Source organism: Ostrinia furnacalis, unplaced genomic scaffold, assembly GCF_004193835.3.
Source record: "Ostrinia furnacalis isolate ACB-3 unplaced genomic scaffold, ASM419383v2 OfSCF2491, whole genome shotgun sequence".
Taxonomy (NCBI): Eukaryota; Metazoa; Arthropoda; class Insecta; order Lepidoptera; family Crambidae; genus Ostrinia; species Ostrinia furnacalis.
The window spans coordinates 248,959-272,874 of record NW_021132730.1 but is presented as its reverse complement, the minus strand read 5'-3'; the positions used below and the strand labels follow the sequence as shown (position 1 = coordinate 272,874).

The 23,916-nt window shown below is 38.1% G+C and overlaps 3 protein-coding genes across 3 annotated transcripts; 1 reads left to right on the top strand and 2 right to left on the bottom strand.

The window, feature by feature from the left end:
- Nucleotides 1-3,959: 3,959 nt before the first annotated feature.
- LOC114355676 (esterase FE4-like) lies at nt 3,960-4,748 on the bottom strand. The gene is made up of 2 exons (XM_028308641.1): nt 4,259-4,748; nt 3,960-4,176 (listed from the first exon to the last, which is right to left on the bottom strand). The coding sequence occupies exons 1-2, from the start codon at nt 4,744-4,746 to the stop codon at nt 3,975-3,977; spliced, it is 690 nt and encodes a 229-aa protein (XP_028164442.1). The 5' UTR covers nt 4,747-4,748; the 3' UTR covers nt 3,960-3,974.
- A 6-nt stretch (nt 4,749-4,754) lies between these two features.
- Nucleotides 4,755-15,791, bottom strand: LOC114355692 (uncharacterized). The gene is given in 10 exon segments (XM_028308661.1): nt 4,755-4,959; nt 5,042-6,339; nt 6,811-6,979; nt 9,324-9,512; nt 9,597-9,811; nt 9,813-10,892; nt 11,764-11,996; nt 13,230-13,420; nt 13,873-15,164; nt 15,548-15,791. Coding segments are annotated over 10 exon segments (5,064 nt in total). The 5' UTR covers nt 15,740-15,791.
- A 1,043-nt stretch (nt 15,792-16,834) lies between these two features.
- Nucleotides 16,835-23,908, top strand: LOC114355691 (carboxylesterase 5A). Its single transcript, XM_028308660.1, has 7 exons — nt 16,835-17,100; nt 17,646-18,943; nt 19,229-19,429; nt 20,082-20,091; nt 20,924-21,559; nt 22,248-22,684; nt 23,033-23,908. Exons 1-7 carry the CDS (start codon nt 16,894-16,896, stop codon nt 23,247-23,249), a joined length of 3,006 nt encoding a protein of 1,001 aa, XP_028164461.1. The 5' UTR covers nt 16,835-16,893; the 3' UTR covers nt 23,250-23,908.
- Nucleotides 23,909-23,916: the final 8 nt, after the last annotated feature.

The window sequence follows — 23,916 nt, the reverse complement described above, 5'->3', positions numbered from 1 at the left end:
CTGGTTTTTTCAAGTGTGAATTTTAATTTTTTCATGCATTATGTATTTAAAAAATAATGACGAATAGTAATAATATCCACTAGATACAGGACCTAGTTAGGTCCTAACATTGTAACACTAAATACAGCATTAATAATTATTCGTTACTAGCTGACCCGGCGAACTTCGTACCGCCTTAGCGTAGAGATTTTCTTAATATTTTTTTCCGTAAGAACCATCCTTGGACTTCCACAAACATTTAAAAAAAAGAATTATCGAAATCGGTTCAGCCGTTCACACGTGATGCCGTGACAACGCGAAACGGGTTTCATTTTTATATATATAGATTAATTGTATTAAATAAAAAACAGACTCGATGACTAGTGTAATTCTTTTGAATTATTTATCGGTCACGTTTATTGGTCTGTAAAATATATTAAGTATGTAGTGTTTTTTGCGAGTTTTTCATAACATCTCGTTCTCCACTCGCTTCGTGCAAGAATGTTCGTATTTTGGGCGGCCATTTTAATTTATGTTGGTGCTCACTGCAGGCAATATGTAGATGCGAGTGAAAAATAAAAGTACCTAAGTAGGTAACTAGGTAGGTAGTTACTGCGAAACTTGGGCAGTTGTGGCCTGTTTTAAAGAAACTTAAAATAAAATTTGGCTCTTTCCAATTTTCCATGTTGAGATACTTAAATGAAAGTAGTTTACCGTTGGCTGACTGCCTATTTTAGTTTGTAAAGGCAATACTTACAATTACATAAATTCCTCTGACATAATCATACAGTACGAATGTTACGTTTTTTGTTAAACGTCTTAACTCTAAAGTAACTTACTTGAATTTCAAGTACAATCTAACTAAAGTAACGAATATTTAATGGAACGAACGTTAGGAAAATCCAGAAATCATGCAGCTAAAGGAAAATGAATTTATGCTAAGTGATAGCCGAAGTTGGCTTCGGACTCGAGTATAAATCGCTTACTCCACATTCTTCAGTTGGGTGTGAATTCCGAATTCTACGTAAAGATCGTTTGGCGTCCTCCCGGCATTCGTGAGGACGATGGTAGTATCCGTGATAAGATGGAAAAATGCATGAGAGCGCTACGTCAGCATCAGCCATCGACAAATCACGTGACTCACCGTAGATTCGGCGGCATTGCGTGATAGTTTTCCATTACGCTTTGGTGTTTTCGTGATAGGTAAGTAAATGTTGATTGAGCGAAGAACCTATGATAGGTATAAGATGTTTTACTTTGGATATAATCCACAGGGAATAAGAGGTTGTTGCTTAGGTACTAACTTAACATTCAAGGTAGGTATTACCCGCTACAATAATTGGAAACCCTACATCAAATAAAGCTGATAAACATTGACACTCAATTACCTTCGTCCCTGGAGATGTTATTAAACCAGGCCTTGATTGGAGTCTCAGTGATCAATAACTGTTTAAATTCATCAAATTGTTATGTCTTAATTACAATATTGCCAAAATATTATCCCAAACAGATTACAAAGAGGTAAGTACTAGGTGTTGATAGAATACAGACCCAAGATTTCATGGGAAAACATGATTATCTAACATTGTATCTATTCCAAGCAATCAAACGTGTTCTCTTCTAGACTTTAATTTCCGAAAATGAGAATCTGAAGAATGCCCAAGTATTTAAATTGAAATAAAAACAGAAGTGTATTGGATGCAATAACATTTCACATCTGAGCGTCCGGATATGACAAGTTACTGGCAATATGGTGTGTCGCAACCAACGTTATTGGGAGATGATCTATGGTTCGGGATTCCCGTGTGAACCCAGCCTATTGCTTGCTTGTAGCTTTAAATTGCCACCATACATCATAAGTGGAATAAATTACAGTTTTATTAACTTTCGGATAAACATAATTACCTGACAGAATCCACGATAATCCATAAATTATGGCTGACCTAAGTTTTTAGCGTATGGTGTTTTGCATAATAAATTAATTAACTAATATTCATCATAGATAAAAAATAACATGTAACATTAGGAGAAAGTTAAAACTTACTTAAACGATTTATTTATAGACTTGACCGAAACTGTGATTTCAGATTAATTCAGATGTAACAGAACTAAATTCTGAGCCGGAGGACCCACCTCGTAGTAACTTTCATAAACAACGCATACTTAGTTAACTAGGTTATCTCTATAGCTCATTTAAATAATCTTAAAATCCATATCAAACATTAATAAATACGTGCCTCTGACTTTGGTCACAATATCGTAATATTTCTGCGTAATATTTAGATAACGCCTGTTCATAAGTTGGCTGCAATATTGATGTTGTGTTAATCTCTGCCATAAATTCAAAATCCAATCGATGGCGCGTTCGCTGTGGGAGGGTAATAGGTTTGGCTAAAGATGTAAAGTTAAGAGCATTTACAACGCGAACTCAAGTCAATTATAGCGAACCAAGCTTTAATTAAGTTACTGACTTATCTTCCCTGTCGTTCGTTCAACTGTAATCGGGTATTAGCGGCGGCAGAAACCTACGCTTTCTGTTTTGAATTCTACACATTGATTTATTAGCTAAAGTCTGAATTTGCAAAAATCCAGAGTAAAAAGTATGAAAACGTCATAAATTGCAATCACATCTTCACATCGCGTCGCACTCACTCCAGCCAAAGGCAAGACTAATCAACAGTTTATATTAAATCGTCCACTGGTGAATCCGGGCTTCATAATAAGATAAAAACTTTTTTTAAATTGGATTTATTATATGTATTATAAATGTATTATAAAATATAATAACAAATGAAAGTCGTTCTGTTTTTGACTGCAGATAGATACACTTGTTTATCAGCCAGCAAAGTGTTTTAACGTAGGTACTAACTACCTATAGTTAAAGCCAATCACACCATCTAGAGAGTTAATTAACTTACAGAATTATCTCGGCAGCCGGGCTCTGTATTTTCAGAGTTGGGAATCTTCGACTTACCTTGTTTGGACCTTGTTTACTCATTCAAATTTCTTTGGGTTAGTTTCTGTTATGTGCAATAGTAACTAAGATTAGGTATAGGACGTATAATCTTAATATTTTTTGCCAAAATAAAGCTAAATCCAATCAAATTCTTAAAAATCGATGGAATACCGCAGGTATTTGCAAATAATTAAAATTAATTGTCAAAAAGCACTTCAGTTCAACAAAGAGAACTTTAAATTCTAGTACCGTCACCGTTACGGACACAGTTTAACTTTTCCCCAACAAACTCATCTCCCGTGTTCATTAGTTAGAATAGTTCATCATCATGCTTCCTTTCAGCCCGAACCTCGAGTAATATCCCGCCTCGCCCGTCGCCCTAGTTCCCTCAATAGATTGCTGTAACAATACATAAGAACTAATTTGCGCCGGTCGACGAAAGAGTTTCATCGAAAGAAAAATTGGAGGATGGAATAGTTTTGCTGTTCGTAGGGCTGCCTCTTTAGTAACTACAATATAAGAGGCATGCTGGCTTGCGCGTGCAAATGCAATTATTAGTGAAAAGTGGCTTGAAAATACATAAAACCTCATACGTTCACGTTCCGTGAACGGAAAACAGTGGAAGCACGCTGCTGTAATGACAAGAGATTTCATTTTCAGTTTTTATAATATTATTCTTTAAAAGTTACATTGTATATTTTTCCACATAATAAAAGATTAAAGATGACACTTGATTCAATCTTCTTAACTACGATATGATTCAAGATCAGGAGTTTGAAGTTGATCAGATCTTTTAATTTATAAGAAGAATCCTTCGTAAATTGGACACCCTGCGGACCCCTAGACGAAAACAAGGAAAACAACTAAACAAGAAGTTTGTAAGAAGAACATACCAGTAGATTAAGCTGAGTTTAGATGAATAACGCCTAGCTAGGTACGTTCAAGTTAGGTACCTACTTTTAGATACTGAACTCTGACAAAAAATAAAAAGACAGATTTAAAAATTCTCATTTTCATTTTAAAATACAGTATTCTAATTTTAAAGTTCGATTCTTCTTGCAGGCGGCGGCGGCGGCGCGGGCGCGCGGTAGTGGCGCTCGTAGATGGCGTCCCAGAAGCGCGCGCGCTCCTCCAGCAGCGCGCCGCGCAGCCGCAGCGTGCGCGCCAGCGACATGTGCGGCGCGCCGCCCGCGCCCGCCGCCGGCCACGCGGGCAGCGCGGAGCCCGCCGGCACCGGACTCCTGGGAACAAGCAAAATAATGTAGCTTGAATAAAACACTGAGGATTGTTAAACTGTTTGGATTTCAATTGACAATAACTTACCCCGTTGTAATAAAGTTAAGCCATAGTTCTCTCATTACTTTTTTCATGTTTTTCAGTTCTTCAGAGATATTGCTCTCGTCATTGCTTTGCCAATTATTTTCATCTCCATCAAATACAGCCTTGCTTTGAGCACCATGAGTTGCTCCTCTCACGTTCTTGGTATAGGGTACAATAGGCGTAGAGTCTTCCACAAAACTGTATTCATACAAAAAGATTTCATCGTGCCCTGCTTTCACGTGCATGTTCACAGCTCTTAAAGTAGGATATGTAAAAAATAAATCTGAGATAAAATCTACGTATGACAATACCGATTCTTCATCTGCACTAACTGGTTTATTACCGAAATAAAACTCTTTGATTTTTTGGATGACTGCTGCTTTTTCATTTTCACTTTTAAACTGTAAGTCTTGCGGTAGAAAAGCAGAGAAGTTCTCATTCATTTTATCTTTCAAAAAGTTAAATGAATGGATTCGCATTAAACCCTCCATTCCAGTAATTAAAGTTCGGAACGCCTGGCAGGCGGCGGCGGCGGCGGCGCGGGCGCGCGGTAGTGGCGCTCGTAGATGGCGTCCCAGAAGCGCGCGCGCTCCTCCAGCAGCGCGCCGCGCAGCCGCAGCGTGCGCGCCAGCGACATGTGCGGCGCGCCGCCGGCGCCCGCCGCCGGCCACGCGGGCAGCGCGGAGCCCGCCGGCACCGGACTCCTGGGAACAAGCAAAATAATGTAGCTTGAATAAAACACTGAGGATTGTTAAACTGTTTGGATTTCAATTGACAATAACTTACCCCGTTGTAATAAAGTTAAGCCATAGTTCTCTCATTACTTTTTTCATGTTTTTCAGTTCTTCAGAGATATTGCTCTCGTCATTGCTTTGCCAATTATTTTCATCTCCATCAAATACAGCCTTGCTTTGAGCACCATGAGTTGCTCCTCTCACGTTCTTGGTATAGGGTACAATAGGCGTAGAGTCTTCCACAAAACTGTATTCATACAAAAAGATTTCATCGTGCCCTGCTTTCACGTGCATGTTCACAGCTCTTAAAGTAGGATATGTAAAAAATAAATCTGAGACAAAATCTACGTATGACAATACCGATCCTTCATCTGCACTAACTGGTTTATTACCGAAATAAAACTCTTTGATTTTTTGGATGACTGCTGCTTTTTCATCTTCACTTTTAAACTGTAAGTCTTGCGGCAGAAAAGCAGAGAAGTTCTCATTCATTTTATCTTTCAAAAAGTTAAATGAATGGATTCGCATTAAACCCTCCATTCCAGTAAAACCGTACAGTAATGGTACTTTTCTATAGTTTCCATTCTTTAAAATATTGTACGGGGACTCGGTGAGGAAAGCACCTTCCGTATTACGCTCTACACATGGTGAGAACACAAAAGTGAAATTAGTTCTGTCAAGAAAGGGGTCCGATGTCAACACGTCATAGCTCGCTGTGGTATAGAACTCTTCCAAAGCGTACACGTCATCTACGTTTTCAAAGCCTTTGGATCTAGCAAAGGTTTTTGCATTTTCTAGGGGATCAACTTGAACTGAAAAATTGGCCAAGTTAGATCCACTTTCTGGAATTACTTTATTGAATAAGCCTTTTGTAATGGGCGAAATCATTAATAGATCTACGGCTGAGGATCCGGCACTTCCGCCTGCGATGGTCACATTTTCTGGGTTTCCCCCGTAGCTTGCAATATTGTTCTTGACCCAATGTAAAAGAGCTACCATATCTTTCATTCCAGCATTTCCTGGTGCCTTTTCAGTGCCTAAACAAAGAAATCCGTGTATTCCGAGGCGATAGTTGAATGTTACTACAATGACTTTTTTGCTTCTTACCAAGTTTTTGGGAGATACCATATTTCCAAAGCCAATTTGGAATCCTCCCCCGTGAACATAGACGAGGACTGGTAGGTTTTTTTGGTCGGTGTCAGGGACGAAAACATTTGCTATTAGAGCGTTTTCTTTTTTGGTTTTATTTACGAAGGTAAATACTGGTATGTTTGTTACAGCTTGTTGACTTATGATGGTGTCGTCTACGGCTTCCAATGGCTCTGACCATGTTGGAGCAGGAAGAGGAGCCTGAAACGAAATATTAAATTATGTACTTACGATAAATAAGTCTTATTAAGTAATGTTTACAACCTAACCTTATTTAAGTAATAAGTAAGTGTAGTCTATAAAAATTTTTTATTTTCCCAATTTTGTTTGAGAACTTCAGGAATTGCTTATTTATGTTTATAATTAATCCCGCATGACGAGATTATAAATCAGTTGAATCACTTTAGGAATCACTAACTTCTAATGTAGAGCTGTGTAGAGCTAAGTATTTATTTTTATTTTTTTATAAAAAGCTTTAAAAAGTGCAAGTGTTTTTTGCTTTGGGCAATAAAAGGTAAACATTGACATTATTTTAAGCAAAGTTTTCACATTTTAAACATTTACTTTAAGGCCTAGACAAATATTTGTTTTTTTGTTACATTGCATGTAAAGAGAAGACTCTCTTTCTTTATTGTATGTTATTAATTAGAATATAATATTATGTGTAAGTACCTTAAATTTGTCAGCTCCCGTAGGAGCTGTGGCATAGGGGATCCCGTAAAAGACGAATATGCTGTCGCCGGGGTCCTTGTAGCCCTTGACCGGGCCTTGCGGGCTGCGCACCAGGCGCGCCTCACGGTCTACGCGTTCGCTCAACGTCGACATGATATCACTACTGATACTGATTGAGCGTACACAGACGTTTTGATATATTCTGAAAATTCTTATCTATCATGTTACCGCCAGACGATAAATTCAGCTAGTTAAATGTAACGGCTGGCGAAAAAAAATCTTATTATTATGTAATGTTGAAATAATAGACGCTGATTTGCAACAAATATGCTAAGCTACTACTGGTTTTCTTTTATCGTCGGGAAATGCTTTGCGCTTACCCATTGGTCAATGGGGACGGCCAGTGGGTTATATGGGATGGGACTCTCCTCGTCGGCTAACTAAAGGCCCGCCTAAAGGCGAAAAAAGTGACTAAAGTGAGCACACAAGACATGTAGGAATTGCAACAAAGTCGTTCAACTAAATCTTTTTGTACTTCAACTGTGACACAGGATAAAAATATAGAATTTTATTAATCTACGTATAGTAATGTTATAGTAATCATGACAATTACTTTTTCAGTCGCTAGCTCTAAAAAATGATGGCCCATGCTTACTTGCTACCTAACAGTAGGTAAACTTGTTATCGACAACTCCAATCGCCGTGATTGTACCTAAAAGATATAACTTGTTTTGTGTTTGGTTTGGAAACAGGTTTTATTGTGTGAATTTATAACGAACTTTATTAATATATCGTGTACCTACTAAGCTCGATAGCTATTGTTATACTTTTAGACTACGAGGATTTTCATTATCTAGGTAAGTACCTACTTTGGTTTTCTGCCAAATTACATAATTTCGACTTTTATCCCTTAAATTAAATAACCCAATTTACCCAATCAGCAACTTTTTCATAGCTCTCTGAGTGACAACATAGTCAGTAAAGCATATTGTGATGTTCCATTTCCGACAAGCGTATACAACGTGTTAATGAAAAAGCGCAAAACCTCAGACACCCCAACTTATTTTTATTATAAAAGAATTATGTAAATTATTAAAATTAATTTTTGCGGATTATTTACGAAGATATTCACACTTTTAGTTTTCGCCCCGCGCACTTGTTATCTTTTTTTTACGCATTTCTGGAAACGTATTGACCTTTCACACGCTGATTGCAAGGCAGGCATGCACGCCTATGAGTAGGTTAGTAGTTAACGTAGATAGTTCATACACTTCTGTAAGTAACGATTAAACACGGCGTGCAGATTCTGCCATACAGAAGAAGAAACGGCCATGCATGTTCTTTGCTCATGCGGCCCGCTTATGAGCAAAAGAAGTATCCATCTCGGGCGACACATCATGCACCCGGATGAGGTAGCAGATATCACGCTCCAAAGAATCTGGAAATTTATAGATTCAACGGGACTAAGCAGTGAACTCTAAAGACAAGGGCTGCCACAATAGATCAAACCTGGTCCAGCTGGCGCAAATGAAGGCCCAAAACCAATAATAATAATAAACACGGCGTAATTAAGATATTTTTTTGGTTAAAATTTGACCCTAATTTTTTATTAGTGGAATCGATTCTACTCTCGATTCCGAACAAACTAATTAGTAATTTCAGGTTTTGCGCTTTTTCATTAACACGTTGTATTAATCGGAATTAAACAGCATTTCAATTTATAACTAACACAAAGACTATTATACAAAGTATACTATTATTACCACTGACTGATTGACATGGAGCCTAAACCGCTGGGCTGAGTCTCTACTCCAAATTTAGCACATACTGTTCCATAAAATGTCTATAGGGGTGCACTAAGAAAAGATTTTTCAAAATTTTGCCTTTATGAAAGTCAAACGGGGTTCAAAGTTTTTATGGGGAAAAAAACAAACTGAATAAACGCGTGTTTCGAGTTTTTGTATTATTTAGAATTATATGTAAATTATTTAGAATTTATCTCTTATGAGAGATGTCACACACGGGCGCTGACGTTGGCAGCGTGAAGCTGCAAATAAATTAATAATTCAACTTTAGTAAAACTGATTATCAAGGTAATAAAGTAAAACTTACTATTTTAAGTATTTTATTAAGTTATCAGTAAGTAGGTATGTACTCTGTAAAGTTTCAATAAAAAGTTTAAGTTAGTTAAAGTTTTTCCATGAAAACTTTGAACCCCAATTTATGTGTTCGTAGGGGATAAATTACGAAAAATCCTTCTCCGTGCTTTTCAGCGCAATATCCGTTCAACAATGGATTAAGCTTTGTGTTTTGTGTTGATTGATCAGTGAGTCACGGTTATCTATTAAACCGATATCGATACTAGCTTATTGTACATTTCATTTGGGTGTAGGTAAAGTAAATAATAAAACTGTTAAAATTATTTCCTATTTATTTATAGTGTTCTTTAGGTTTTTTCTTGTCTTAAATAATATTAAATTTATCTTATTTGTAAGTGTTAAAGTTCGGAACGCCTGGCAGGCGGCGGCGGCGGCGGTGCGGGCGCGCGGTAGTGGCGCTCGTAGATGGCGTCCCAGAAGCGCGCGCGCTCCTCCAGCAGCGCGCCGCGCAGCCGCAGCGTGCGCGCCAGCGACATGTGCGGCGCGCCGCCCGCGCCCACCGCCGGCCACGCGGGCAGCGCGGAGCCCGCCGGCACCGGACTCCTGGGAACAGGCAAATAATAATGTAAGTAGTTTGAATATAATACTGAAGATTGTTTAAACTGTTTGGATTTGATAATAGCTTACCCTGTTGTAATAAAGTTAAGCCATAGTTCTCTCATTACTTTCTTCATGTTTTTCAGTTCTTCAGAGATATTGCTCTCGTCACCGTTTAGCCAATTATTTTCATCTCCATCAAAAATAGCCATACTTTGAGCACCATGTGTAGCTCCTCTCACGTCTTGTGTATGGGGTACAATAGACGTGGAGTCTTCAACAAAATTGTATTCATACAAAAATACATATTTTGTCATGTCCTGCATTCACGTGCAAATTCACAGCTCTTAAAGTTGAATAAGTGAAATATAAATCTGACATAAAATTTATATAAGACAATACAGACTTTTCATCTGTACTAACTGGTTTTTTGCCAAAATAAAATTCTTTTATTTTTTGAACAACTGCTGCTTTTTCTTCTTCACTTTCAAATTGTAAGTCTTGCGGTAGAAAAGCAGAGAAATTTGCATTCATTTTATTTCTCCACAAATCAAATAAATTGATTCGCAGTAAACCCTCCATTCCAGCAAAACCGTACAGTAATGGCACTTTTCTGTAGTTTCCATTCTTTAAAATGTTGTACGGGGACTCGGTGAGGAAAGCACCTTCCGTATTACGCTCTACACATGGTGAGAACACAAAAGTGAAATCAGTTCTGTCAATAAAGGGGTCCGATGTCAACACGTCATAGCTCGCTGTGGTGTAGAACTCTTCCAAAGCGTACACGTCATCTACATTTTCCAAGCCTTTAGATCTAGTAAAGGTTTTTGCATTTTCTAGGGGGTCAATTTGAACTGAAAGAGCGGCCAAGTTAGATCCACTTTCTGGGATTACTTTATTGAACAAGCCTTTTGTAGTGGGCGAAATCATTAATAAATCAACGGATATGGAGCCGGCACTGCCACCTGCTATGGTCACATCTTCTGGGTTTCCCCCGTAGCTTGCTATATTTTCTTTAACCCAATGTAAAAGTTGTAATTGATCTTTCATTCCAGCATTTCCTGGTGCCTTTTCAGTGCCTAAACAAAGAAATCCGTGTATTCCGAGACGATAGTTAAATGTTACTACAATGACTTTTTTGCTTCTTACCAAGCTTTTGGGGGTTACCATACTACCAAAGCCAATTTGAAATGCTCCTCCGTGCACATATACCACGACTGGTAGTTGTTTTTGGTCGGTGTCAGGAACGTAAACATTTGCAATGAGACAGTTTTCTTGTTTGGTCTTATTTGGGAAGTTAAGAAAATTAATTGTAGCTTGATGACATATTATGGTATTGTCTACGGCTTCCAATGGCTCTAACCATGTTGGGGCAGGAAGAGGCGCCTGAAACAAAATAAGATATTATAAGGANATTAAGGACAGAATTTATTATAATGACTACACTACCTATGTGAAATAGTATTCTTAGCGAATATTTTGAAAATGATTTAATTAAGGTAATTTTAATGCGTGAGTAATTTTTCAAAATTTTATATTTGAAAATTTAAAAAGTACAATGGTTTGGGCAAGTAAATAACTTGTTTCAAATATTTAAGTAACTACCTATGTGTACCTACCTAATGAGGATCATTTCGATTTTTAGCTGTGAATGCAGATTTATAGGGCTAAGAAATCCTTAATACACAGTGCAAAAATTTTTGTTCTACGACAAAAATTGACGAAGTTACGGCCAAATTACTAAAAAAGTTCACTGACCGCCCGGCGCGGGGACGATGACGTCATTATATCCGATCCGAACGCTGCCGGCGTACTGCGTGGATAGAAAATATTTTTTTCTAGCCAAATTATCAGTTTTAGAGAAAAACTTNCTAGTAAATATAACTATTTTCACGGAGTCCGGCGCAAAGCCGGCTATTCTGTCCGGCGGCACTACAATATACTAATTATTAAAAGTTTTTTTCTATAACTGATAGTTTAGCCGGAAAAAAATATTTTCCATCCCATTAGTACGCCGGCTGCGCTCGATTCGGATATAATGACGTCACGCGGCCTTGCGTACGTTGACTTTTAGCGGCAAAAACGGCCTATGTTTATTACTTAATATCTTCGTAAGTAATGGTCCGATTTGGATAATTCAAAAAGATATATCTTTCTTATGTCTTAAAGATTAATGTAGATACTAGTTTTATTGAATTTTCTACAACAGTACTGATCCTCATTGGGTAATTTCAAAGAAGGCATGTTTATAATTTACCTTAAATCTGTCAGCTCCCGTAGGAGCTGTGGCATAGGGGATCCCGTAAAAGACGAATATGCTGTCGCCGGGGTCCTTGTAGCCCTTGACCGGGCCTTGCGGGCTGCGCACCAGGCGCGCCTCGCGCTCGCCGCCCTCGACCCGCGCGCCCAGACACAGGCACAAACACAGCACCAGACCGCTCCACATGATGACCCCACATACACTGAATAAGCTTATACGGAACGTTGTTATTTTTATTTATCTTGTATGTACCTTATCAATCGCGTTACCGTTAGATGATAGAGTAAGCAAGTTAGTGGAACGGCTGGCAGAGGTCTGTGCCTGTAAACAAAGTACCTAACATGAAAATGTGTGTCGATTTCATTCCGTTATAAACACGTCTTTAGTACTTTATAGTTTCTTAACAAAACACACCAACAATTATCTCAGATGAGTCGAAAAATTAAGAATAAAACATAGACCTCAAATAGTATGTTACAGGTTTTAAAAGACTGCATTATTTATTTGTTTAATTAACACATGTCAGCTAGCCGTTCCACTAAACCTCTTATTTAGTACTTTAACTGCGACCGTGTAGTAGGTCCTGTACTCGTAATCATGACTATTGCTTTTAAGTCTCAAAACTCGATAGCTCTAATCTCCATATCAAAATAAATACTTCAAGTCATAATATTGAAATATTATCTTGTGGATTCCCGCGTGGACTTTGGTCGGATTAAGGAAAGTCAAAAAGCACGCTCTTCATCCGTTTCACCTCCTTCGAGCTTCTACTTTCACGGCAAAAAGTATGTAGCCCTTGTATTTCTCTAACGCCCATTCTCTACTTAAGATTATTTGGTTATTTGTCACAGTACCTCAGTACATTATCTACACTATAATATTATAAAGAGGAAAACTTTGTTTGTTCGGTTGTAATGAATAGGCTCAAAAACTACTGGATCGTTTTAAAACATTATTTGACCATTTGAACGCTACATTATCCACGAGTAACATAGGTTAAATTTTATTTTGGATAATGAAGTCCACGCGCGCGAAGCTGCGGGCGGAAAGCTAGTCTACACTAATATTATAAAGAGGAAAACTTTGTATTTAATATCTTTAAGGGCCAGCGCGAACCCAGTCTGTCGTCGCTCCATACTGTATACCTTTTATGCAACATTATTAAAATTAAGTACGGAGGTAAGACTTGTACACCGGTAGGTAATCCGGTAAACCGGGTACAGTTAAATACGGGTAGTAGGTATTTAACTGTACACAAATGTTAGCTTTGTAAAGAATAAAACTACATTAATTGTAGTAAAAGAATAATCATTTATTTTATATTATGAGAATAGGACAGCATTTGCGTATTATTTTTCAGGGGGGGGGGGGCTGGCCCCTGGCATGCCATATCACAGGGTGCCCAACATCCATCAGAGCTCACAATTTTAGAAAAATTATAATTATGTTTTAAAGTTCGGAACGCCTGGCAGGCGGCGGCGGCGGCGGCGCGGGCGCGCGGTAGTGGCGCTCGTAGATGGCGTCCCAGAAGCGCGCGCGCTCCTCCAGCAGCGCGCCGCGCAGCCGCAGCGTGCGCGCCAGCGACATGTGCGGCGCGCCGCCCGCGCCCGCCGCCGGCCACGCGGGCAGCGCGGAGCCCGCCGGCACCGGACTCCTGGGAACAAAGTTTAAATAAAATCTTTCTATTCTGATTAGACTGGTGCGTGTGAAATTCAATTAACGCCCGTATTCATAAACGATGCTTGCTTAAGTGAAGCAGCAAATCGAATGTTGNTAACGACAGACAACTACGGAATTTTTAGTTTAATTTGATTAGACTGTTTAGAATAAATTGTCATTATCATCATAAAAAAATATTTTTTTTACTTCAATAACCCAGTTTTCTGGCAATTTTACTCTATTTCTTGCGGGAAAAATTACGTGATATTTTCCGAGACCCCCCCTCTCCCCCACGTGAGATTTAGTGAGGTTTTCGTTGACCCCCTCCCCCCCCTAAAAGTCTCACGTAATTTATGGACGCCCCCTAAGTAAATACAATAACATAATGTACATGTGCTGAAAAGTCACAACTACATAGTTGTATAATCTATTGTAAAGAGAACTTACCCCGTCATCATAAAGTTAAGCCATAGTTCACGCATTAGTTTTTTCATAGTTCTTAGTTCGTCAGAGATATTGCTCTCGTCTTCGGAAGGCACATCAATATTACTTCCATCAAGTACAGCGCTGGTTTGAGCACAATGTGTAGCTCCTCTCACGTCTTGTGTATGGGGTACAATAGGCGTAGAGTCTTCAACAAAATTGTATTCATACAAGAATATTTTGTCATGTCCTGCATTCACGTGCAAATTCACAGCTCTTAAAGTTGAATAAGTGAAATATAAATCAGACATAAAATTTATATAAGACAATACAGATTCTTCATCTGCACGAACTGGTTTTTTGCCAAAATAAAACTCTTTGATTTTTTTAACAACTGCTGCTTTTTCTTCTTCACTTTCAAATTGTAAGTCTTGCGGTATAAAAGCAGAGAAGTCCGCGTTCATTTTATCCTTCCACGTTTCAAATAGATTTAATCTGAATATGCCCTCCATTCCGGCAAAACCTAACAAAACTGGCACTTTTCTATAGTTGCCGTTCTTTAAAATGTTGTATGGAGATTCAGTGAGGAAAGCACCTTCTGTGTTACGTTCTATACATGGTGAGAACACGAACGTAAAGTCAGTTCTGTCCATAAAAGGGTCTGATGTTAGCACATCATAGCTTGCTGTAGTGTAGAACTCTTCCAAAGCGTACACGTCAACTACATTTTCAAAACCATTCGATTTTGCAAAGATTTTTGCATTTTCAAGTGGGTCTACTTGAACTGACCAAGGGGCTAAGTTTGATCCACTGTCAGAAATAACTTTGTTAAATAACTCTCTGGTAATCGGCGAAATCATTAACAAATCGACGGCTGAAGAGCCTGCACTGTACCCTGCAAGGGTGACATCTTCTGGGTTTCCCCCATAACTTGCTATATTTCTTTTGACCCAATGTAAAAGTTGTACTTGATCTTTCATTCCAGCATTTCCTGGTACTTTTTCAGTGCCTAAACAAAGAAATCCGTGAACTCCGAGGCGATAGTTGAATGTTACTACGATAACTCTCTTGCTTCTTGCTAAGTTTTTGGGTGTGTACAGATTTCCAAACCCAACTTGGTATGCTCCTCCATGCACGTAGACTACCACTGGTAGTTTCTTTTGGTTGGTATCTGGCACAAAAACGTTTGCAATAAGACAGTTTTCCTGTTTGGTCTTATTTTCGAAGGCAACATGATGAAGTTCAGTTTGAGGACATACTATGTTGTCGTCAACAGCTTCCAAAGGTTCTAACCACGTTGAAGCAGGAAGTGGAGCCTGAAACGAAATAATAGACGAGTTAGTATTGCATAACTATGCGAAGATTTTTTAACATACACTTTTATAGGAAAAAAGCCCTTGACTATTTAAATTATGATGGTGATATCAATGATTGATTTTTTAGTATGGCCTACTTAATCGTCGTTAAAAAAAAATCAAAGACTAGCTTAATAGGTTCTAAGTTAATTGCTCCTGAGAAATTAAATGATTGCAAAGGTACACAGTACACAGGTTACATATTAATAAATGTATTAATCCAATATTTAATTGATATCTTACACATTTAAAAAGCAGTGCCCAGGAAGTGGAATGCAAAATGTTACAAGGAAAAGTGATTACAAAATTTGCGTTCAGCTGACGTGTGAATCATACCATCATACCTTGAACTTATCAGCTCCCGTAGGCGCTGTGGCATACGGGATCCCGTAAAAGACGAATATGCTGTCGCCGGGGTCCTTGTAGCCCTTGACCGGGCCTTGCGGGCTGCGCACCAGGCGCGCCTCGCGCTCGCCGCGCTCGCCCCGCGCGCCCAGACACAGGCACAAACAAAGAACTAGCTCCACACTCCTCATGTTGACGCGTCACGCGACTGCAACACAAGCGTACATCGAACACTATGATATATTCCTCGTATCTTATCTGTATGTTCCAGCTAGTTCATAAAATAAGAGTTTATCGATGCTCTAGTGATAATTAATATTGTGCACTTTAATAGAGTAGCAAATGAAGTCGTATCTTCGAATAAAAATAATAATAGCCTATGTTCATCAGAAAAAAAATAGGGAACTAATTAATGGTGAGATAAAAAACAGCCCAGTAGTTTCGGAGCATATTCACCACAAACATACAAAAATATAAAAAATACAAATCTTGAAATTCCATTGTCCACCGTGTCTCTTGTTAAACACTCGACGTAGGCAAAACGAGTGTGCTTCAAATACGCACCATTGAAGCTATTTAACAGAATAACAAAATAATAAAAATACAAAATATGATTCCTGTTTATAATATTAGTATAGAAATACTAACTAATAGAATAAAAGCCGAATCGAACAAATTTTCCTGTGTGCTGCTAGATGTTCCAGTAATTGACAAATAAAGAATTCCGACTGCGACGGATTCAACACATTGTTGAGGTGACCTCGACGATTATATTTAGACACGTTAGCCAGTCGTCAGGCTACCTTTTTATTGAGCAGTTGTTTGTAATGTTTAGAGAAAAAACAACAATTATGTACCTGTTTAACTCTTCGCTCTTTTGAACTATTGTACGAAAGTCGATGGAAGTAGAGGTAGATAGGTGTGTAGTTTTATATTATTTTAATGATGATGATTTACTTTCTTAGCATGCTTCGTAACGCAGATAGAGTCAATAAAAATACTTTCCATAGAACTCAACCTTCAATATGTTTATTGCGTTTTTGCAGCGTTGTGTGTAATAAATAAATAGCATTATTATACTGATTGCTCCTTAAAAATAAAATAAAGCAATGTGGAATTAATATTAATAAAAAAAGACTACAAGTTCAAACTTAGGAGCAAACAAATTCCAGTGGAGCCGAGTCGGCAACCTAGACAATAATCTAATCTACGAAGATATTATAATAGCTACGAATAACAAAACAAACGTACCTACTAGTTATAGCAATTAGATTTGATTACAGTATTATAAACCTGCCTATTCGATAACATAACAAACATTGATCGATAATGATTCTACTAGTGGATGCTAGTGATTGACACGATGCGCTTAGTGTCGGTTGTGTGCTTCGCGGCATGCTGTGTTGTTTTCTCGCAATGTGAGCAACGAGCCGAACGAGTTGTGCGCATATCCCAGGGTCCGGTCCGAGGATACAAAGACCCAGAACATGACTTATTCGAATTCTATGGCATACCTTATGCAACAGCTCCTACTGGACCCAACAAGTTTAAGGTAGGTAAATCACCTTTCCTGGAACCTTGAATAAAACAAATTATCTCAAGATAGTCGTCGCTCAGTCGACGGAACATCGGATGCCTTTTTGGACTTATTTTTAGAATATTCACAGCGTTAAGATGAATGTGCTATTGTTCATATAATCAAAACAGAGCCCCGATTACGGTAATTTTTAACGTCAACAATCCAGACACGCTTCTCGATTCTGCGATACGATTGGTCGTTCAACAGCGTACGTCAGCTGTTGTGACCAATCGTATCGCAGAATCAGAAACGCGTCTGGATTGTAAACGTTATAAAAGTTACCGTAATCGGGGCTCAGTTTAGACACTTGAAAGATAATGATAATGTAGCTATTACAGTTATCAAATCCCTGTTACCTACTTATGTAGATACAAGCAAAACAAACAACGGAACGGAACTAAAGAAACTATGGGATAAACATTTAATTTTGGTATTTCTGTATGCTGTAGTGTTATTGTTTAATTAAGATTAATTGGTTGGTATAATTGAACAAACGTTTATTTCCTGTGTGTTTTCAGGCTCCATTGCCCGCACCGGCATGGTTGAGTACTTTTGAAGCTGTGAATAAAGATTTGATTTGCCCGCAAGTTTTATTCCCTGATGCTATGGGACAAGATATTATGATAATTCAAGAAAATTGCTTGATTGCAAATGTATTTGTACCAGATACAGCTGAAACTAACCTACCAGTAGTAGTGTATGTCCATGGGGGAGCTTACCAAATGGGATATGGCAACTTTTTCATGACAAAAAAGTTAGTTCAACAAAGTAAAAAAATAATTTCGGTTACTTTTAACTATCGTCTCGGCATCCCTGGCTTCTTATGCCTTGGAACCAATGACATTCCAGGAAATGCTGGTATGAAGGACCAGGTAGCGTTGCTGCGTTGGGTAAAAAAAAACATTGCTAGTTTTGGTGGAAATCCTGATGACGTCACTATTGCTGGGTATAGCGCTGGTTCTTCTTCTGTGGATCTTTTGATGCTGTCTCCATTGACGAAAGGATTGTTTAATAAAGTCATACCAGAGAGTGGTGCCAATCTTGCCGCATTTTGTGTACAAACTGACCCTGTAAAGAAAGCGAGAGAGTATGCAAGTAGGTTCAATGTGACTAATCTAGATGATATTTATGAATTAGAACTTTTTTACAAGAATGCTCCCTTAGATGACTTATTCACTGATAGTTTTATTTTGTCTGGCAAAGATAATACGTTTGGATTTTCACCTTGCGTTGAAAGAAAAACCAGTGAAGAATCGTTCCTTGAGGAATCACCATTTGCCATTTTGGACAGTGGCAATTATGAAAAAGTTCCTGTATTATATGGATTTTCCAATATGGAGGGCTTAATAAGAATTGTACTTTTCGATACCTGGAAGGAAAATATGAATGAAAAGTTTTCAGACTTTTTGCCTGCTGATTTACAATTCACAAGTGACGAGGAACGAGAAAGCGTTGCCAGAAAAGCAAAAGAATTTTATTTTGGGGATAAAGCAGTAAGTAGCGAGACAGTATTGGGATATATTGACTACTTTACTGATGTTCTATTTGCGTATGCTACTCTTCGAGCTGTTAAGCTACACGTTAAAGCTGGCAACGATAAGATATATCTATATGAATACTCATTTACTGACGACGAAGACCCGAATTTCGTAGTTCCTTACACAAATAACGTACGAGGCGCAAATCATTGTGCTCAAAGTACAGCAGTACTCGATGTCAACCTCGTTTTTAGCAGAAGCGAGGATAACATTACAGAAGAATATAAAAACAATAGAGCTACAATGAGGGAGTTGTGGACTAACTTCATCATTACAGGGTAAGTTCATTGCATTCATTTTCTCTTTATGATAATATTTTTATCGATTTTACTTTAATTTGAAACCTAACTTTAAAATTTTTGTCAGGGAGTATTATTAGCTGATTTTCGATAGATCTTCTTTCAAATTGGCACTTAAACAGCAAAGAATATTTTTATCCTCACACGTTTAGTATCCATCCAGTGAATTCACGTCAAAAGATCAGTGCCAGAATGGCTCATTCGAGTATTTGTCAGAGAAAATTCAGCAGTAACATTATCATAATAAAATTTGTTTGTTCCCAGGAGTCCAGTGCCGGCGGGCTCCGCGCTGCCCGCGTGGCCGGCGGCGGGCGCGGGCGGCGCGCCGCACATGTCGCTGGCGCGCACGCTGCGGCTGCGCGGCGCGCTGCTGGAGGAGCGCGCGCGCTTCTGGGACGCCATCTACGAGCGCCACTACCGCGCGCCCGCGCCGCCGCCGCCGCCGCCGCCTGCTAGGCATTCCGAGCTTTAAAATATAATAAAATTAATGTATATTTAAGATAATAAAGAAAAAAACAAAATTGCAGAAAACTATTTTATCAATGTCAATTAATAACAGTTTGTAATTTTTAACATACCTAAACGAAATGTCTAAAAAAGCAAAGCACCTGTCTAAAAGGCAAGCTGTGTTATAAATATAAATTCTTCATTCAACACACTGAACCAGTTTGCGCTATAAGTATAGCTGTTAAAAAGGGGCGAACTTTTTTTTATAAAATTATACTTCTTCTTCCTCGGTCCCTCATTGATGAGGATTGCTACCACCTACTTATAGTGTTCCTGCATAGACTGCGGTTATAAGCAGTGTGGACCGCATAAAATTATACAGGAGAGAAAAAAACGACATATTATAGTGCCTGAAGAATGGAGCATTTCTGTATGACAACTAAATTTTTGACCGCTTGTCTATGATGTTCGCTTATGCGACGTAGGCGACGAAGTATTGCGAATTGTAGGCATTCGCTAAGATGTTTTTTTTTTATTTTTTTTAAATTTACCCCCTCATTTAAGCAAAATAAGTACCTATTAATACTTAATGTAGTACTTCTGTACTTTCTTTAAGTAGGTAAAAAATAATAAGTCTCGGGCTTCTTTCAAAATTTAACTTCGTGAGTAGTGTAGCTGAGGTATTGATTTAAATGAATAATTTTGAAACAACTTGTTTCCCTAGTTAAGTCTAGTTTTCACGACTAGGTTTTAACTGTTACCTAATTATGAATAGGCTCCGAAACTACTGAAGCGATTTGACAAATTCTTTTACCGTTAACATCCTACAATACCCGATGAACATAGGATAGATTTTTTTCAAAAAGTTAGGGATTCGTATGAAAGCCATTTTATTGACATTAATAATTGACACATTATGTCACACATTAATAGACTGGGCGTTATGAAGTTTTCACAAAAATAAAGCTTGCAAGGAGAGAAAAGAGTTATGACGTGGGCACGTGCCTTTGAGTAAATATCAAATCGAAATCCACGCGAGTAAACCCGTGGGTAAAAGCTAACTAACTAACATGTCTAATCATAAATGTCTAATGTGATCACGGTGATTGGTGCTGTCGATGATAAGATTGTTGCTATATTACTCGGCCAAATAAGCGTAGGTCATCATAACCCATCAAAAACAATACTTGTCAAAAAAACCAAGTCTCGCAACTCAGTTGTTCTACGGTAAAAAGTTGTGAGATCCATGTAATACCAAGTCCAGGCCAGGAAATCTTTAACGTTTTACATAAATATATTGACTTGGCCATCGCACTAAATAATTTAATTTACACGTGTTTTCATGCGATGGCCAAGTCAATATTTTATGTAAAACGTTAAAGATTTCCTGGCCTGGACTTGGTATTACATGGATCTCACAACTTTTTACCGTAGAACAACTGAGTTGCGAGACTTGGTTTTTTTGACAAGTATTGTTTTTGATGGGATCTCATTTCTTTTTGTATTTTGTAGACAGCAGTTATGTATCTATTAGCAAGAAGCAAGAAAGTCATCATAGTAACATTCAACTATCGCCTCGGAGTTCACGGATTTCTTTGTTTAGGCACTGAAAAGGTTCCAGGAAATGCTGGAATGAAAGATCAAGTAGCACTTTTACATTGGGTCAAAAAGAATATAGCAAGCTATGGGGGAAACCCAGAAGATGTGACCATCGCAGGCTACAGTGCCGGCTCCATATCCGTGGATTTATTAATGATTTCTCCCACTACAAAGGGCTTGTTCAATAAAGTAATCCCAGAAAGTGGATCTAACTTGGCCACACTTTCAGTTCAAATTGACCCCCTAGAAAATGCAAAAACCTTTGCTAGATCTAACGGCTTGGAAAATGTAGATGACGTGTACGCTTTGGAAGAGTTCTACACCACAGCGAGCTATGAAGTATTAACATCAGACCCCTTTTATTACAGAACTGATTTCACGTTTTTGTTTTCACCATGTGTAGAGCGTAAAACAGAAGGCGCTTTCCTTACAGAGTCTCCATACAATATTTTAAAGAATGGCAACTATAGAAAAGTGCCGTTACTGATGGGTTTTGCTGGAATGGAAGGTATATTTCGAGTCGATATATTTGATTCTTGGAAAGATAAAATGAATGCGAACTTCTCTGCTTTTCTACCACAAGACTTACAATTTGAAAGTGAAGAAGACAAAGCAACAGTGGCTCAAAAAATCAAAGAATTTTACTTTGGTAAAAAACCAATTAATGCAGATGAAGAATCTGTATTATCTTACATAAATTTTATGTCAGATTTATACTTCACATATTCTACTTTAAGAGCTGTGAACATGCACGTGAAAGCAGGACATGACAAGATATATTTGTATGAATATAATTTTGTAGAAGATTCTACGCCTATCATACCCTACACCAAGGACAAGCGAGGAGCCGACCATTGTGCTCAAACTAGCGCTATATTTGACGCACCTAATTGGCTATGTGAGAAAGACGAAAGCAGCATCTCTGAGGATCTGAAAAACATGAAGAAAGTCATTAGAGAGCTATGGCTTAACTTTATGACAACGGGGTAAGCTTCTCAATTGAAATCCTACAAAATTGCTACTAACCTTTTCAAAAAATATTGTAATATAGGTAGGTACTCGTAGTTTTTCAATAGGTAAACTGATAATAAATCTTACTGATTAAGTTATCACGAAGTCTTGATGAAATTCAACTAGGAGTAAGTATTCATTATTTTTTCTGCATTTTAATTAGTTTTATCGGTATAAGTAGGTAAAATAGGTAATCCATAAGATCAGTTAAATATTAAAANATAAAATGAATGCGAACTTCTCTGCTTTTCTACCACAAGACTTACAATTTGAAAGTGAAGAAGACAAAGCAACAGTGGCTCAAAAAATCAAAGAATTTTACTTTGGTAAAAAACCAATTAATGCAGATGAAGAATCTGTATTATCTTACATAAATTTTATGTCAGATTTATACTTCACATATTCTACTTTAAGAGCTGTGAACATGCACGTGAAAGCAGGACATGACAAGATATATTTGTATGAATATAATTTTGTAGAAGATTCTACGCCTGTCATACCCTACACCAAGGACAAGCGAGGAGCCGACCATTGTGCTCAAACTAGCGCTATATTTGACGCACCTAATTGGCTATGTGAGAAAGACGAAAGCAGCATCTCTGAGGATCTGAAAAACATGAAGAAAGTCATTAGAGAGCTATGGCTTAACTTTATGACAACGGGGTAAGCTTCTCAATTGAAATCCTACAAAATTGCTACTAACCTTTTCAAAAAATATTGTAATATAGGTAGGTACTCGTAGTTTTTCAATAGGTAAACTGATAATAAATCTTACTGATTAAGTTATCACGAAGTCTTGATGAAATTCAACTAGGAGTAAGTATTCATTATGTTTTTTTGCATTTTAATTAGTTTTATCGGTATAAGTAGGTAAAATAGGTAATCCACAAGTTTAGTTAAATATTAAAACCGATGATGCTCCATCATATTGAACAGAGCTTCAGCGGCTAAAAACACCTGGTAAAATGAGTTGCTCCAGTGCACATAATAATTTAATAATTTTGTTCCCAGGAGTCCGGTGCCGGCGGGCTCCGCGCTGCCCGCGTGGCCGGCGGCGGGCGCGGGCGGCGCGCCGCACATGTCGCTGGCGCGCACGCTGCGGCTGCGCGGCGCGCTGCTGGAGGAGCGCGCGCGCTTCTGGGACGCCATCTACGAGCGCCACTACCGCGCGCCCGCGCCGCCGCCGCCGCCGCCGCCGCCGCCGCCTGCTAGACATTCCGAGCTTTAAAACTTAATAAAATAAAAATTTTATTTAAGATATTATAGAAAAAACCAAAATATTTTGGTTTTTCAAAAACATTTTTTTAAACTATTTAATTACCAATATCAATTACCTAATCTCAGTTTAGTTTATATTCATTTACCATATCTAAGTGAAATGTCCAAGAAAGCAAATATCAACACCTGTATAAAAGGCAACCAGTGTTATTATAAAGTTATACTCAGAATATGAAACGGGGCCTAAAATAATATGCATGTAAGCAAAATGCTGCGAAATAAGTAGGTATTCTAACATTTAGCACTTCTGTCAAGTTTTGTTTAAATAAAAGTAAGGCTTCATTTTAAGGAAAAGACAATGAATAAAATATTGAAATTTAGCATAGTCATGACTCATGGTATGAACAAAGATCAACACTAATACATATAGAGAGGACGTAGGTATTTTATTGTTCGATTGTTTGGCTCCGAAAGACTTGTCCGATCTGAAAAATTATTTCACCATTATTATAATCTTACAATGCCCCTGATGAACAAAAAAGAGCGTTACTTAGTTATGTATGTCACTACGAGATACCAGACATCAATACCAATAAACGTAACCGAGCAATAGTGAAATTTAAACTATGAAAAATCTAAGTACAAGAACAAGCACATCTAAGTATCAAGCACAGAAC

Coding starts and splice junctions, on each gene's coding strand:
- LOC114355676 (XM_028308641.1), bottom strand. CDS start 4,746: ATGGAGGGTTTAATGCGAATCCATTCATTTAACTTTTTGAAAGATAAA. Junction 4,177..4,258: donor CTTAACTTTATTACAACGGG/GTAAGTTATTGT, acceptor GCTTGTTCCCAG/GAGTCCGGTGCCGGCGGGCT.
- LOC114355691 (XM_028308660.1), top strand. CDS start 16,894: ATGCTAGTGATTGACACGATGCGCTTAGTGTCGGTTGTGTGCTTCGCG. Junction 17,101..17,645: donor CTGGACCCAACAAGTTTAAG/GTAGGTAAATCA, acceptor GTGTGTTTTCAG/GCTCCATTGCCCGCACCGGC. Junction 22,685..23,032: donor CTTAACTTTATGACAACGGG/GTAAGCTTCTCA, acceptor TTTTGTTCCCAG/GAGTCCGGTGCCGGCGGGCT.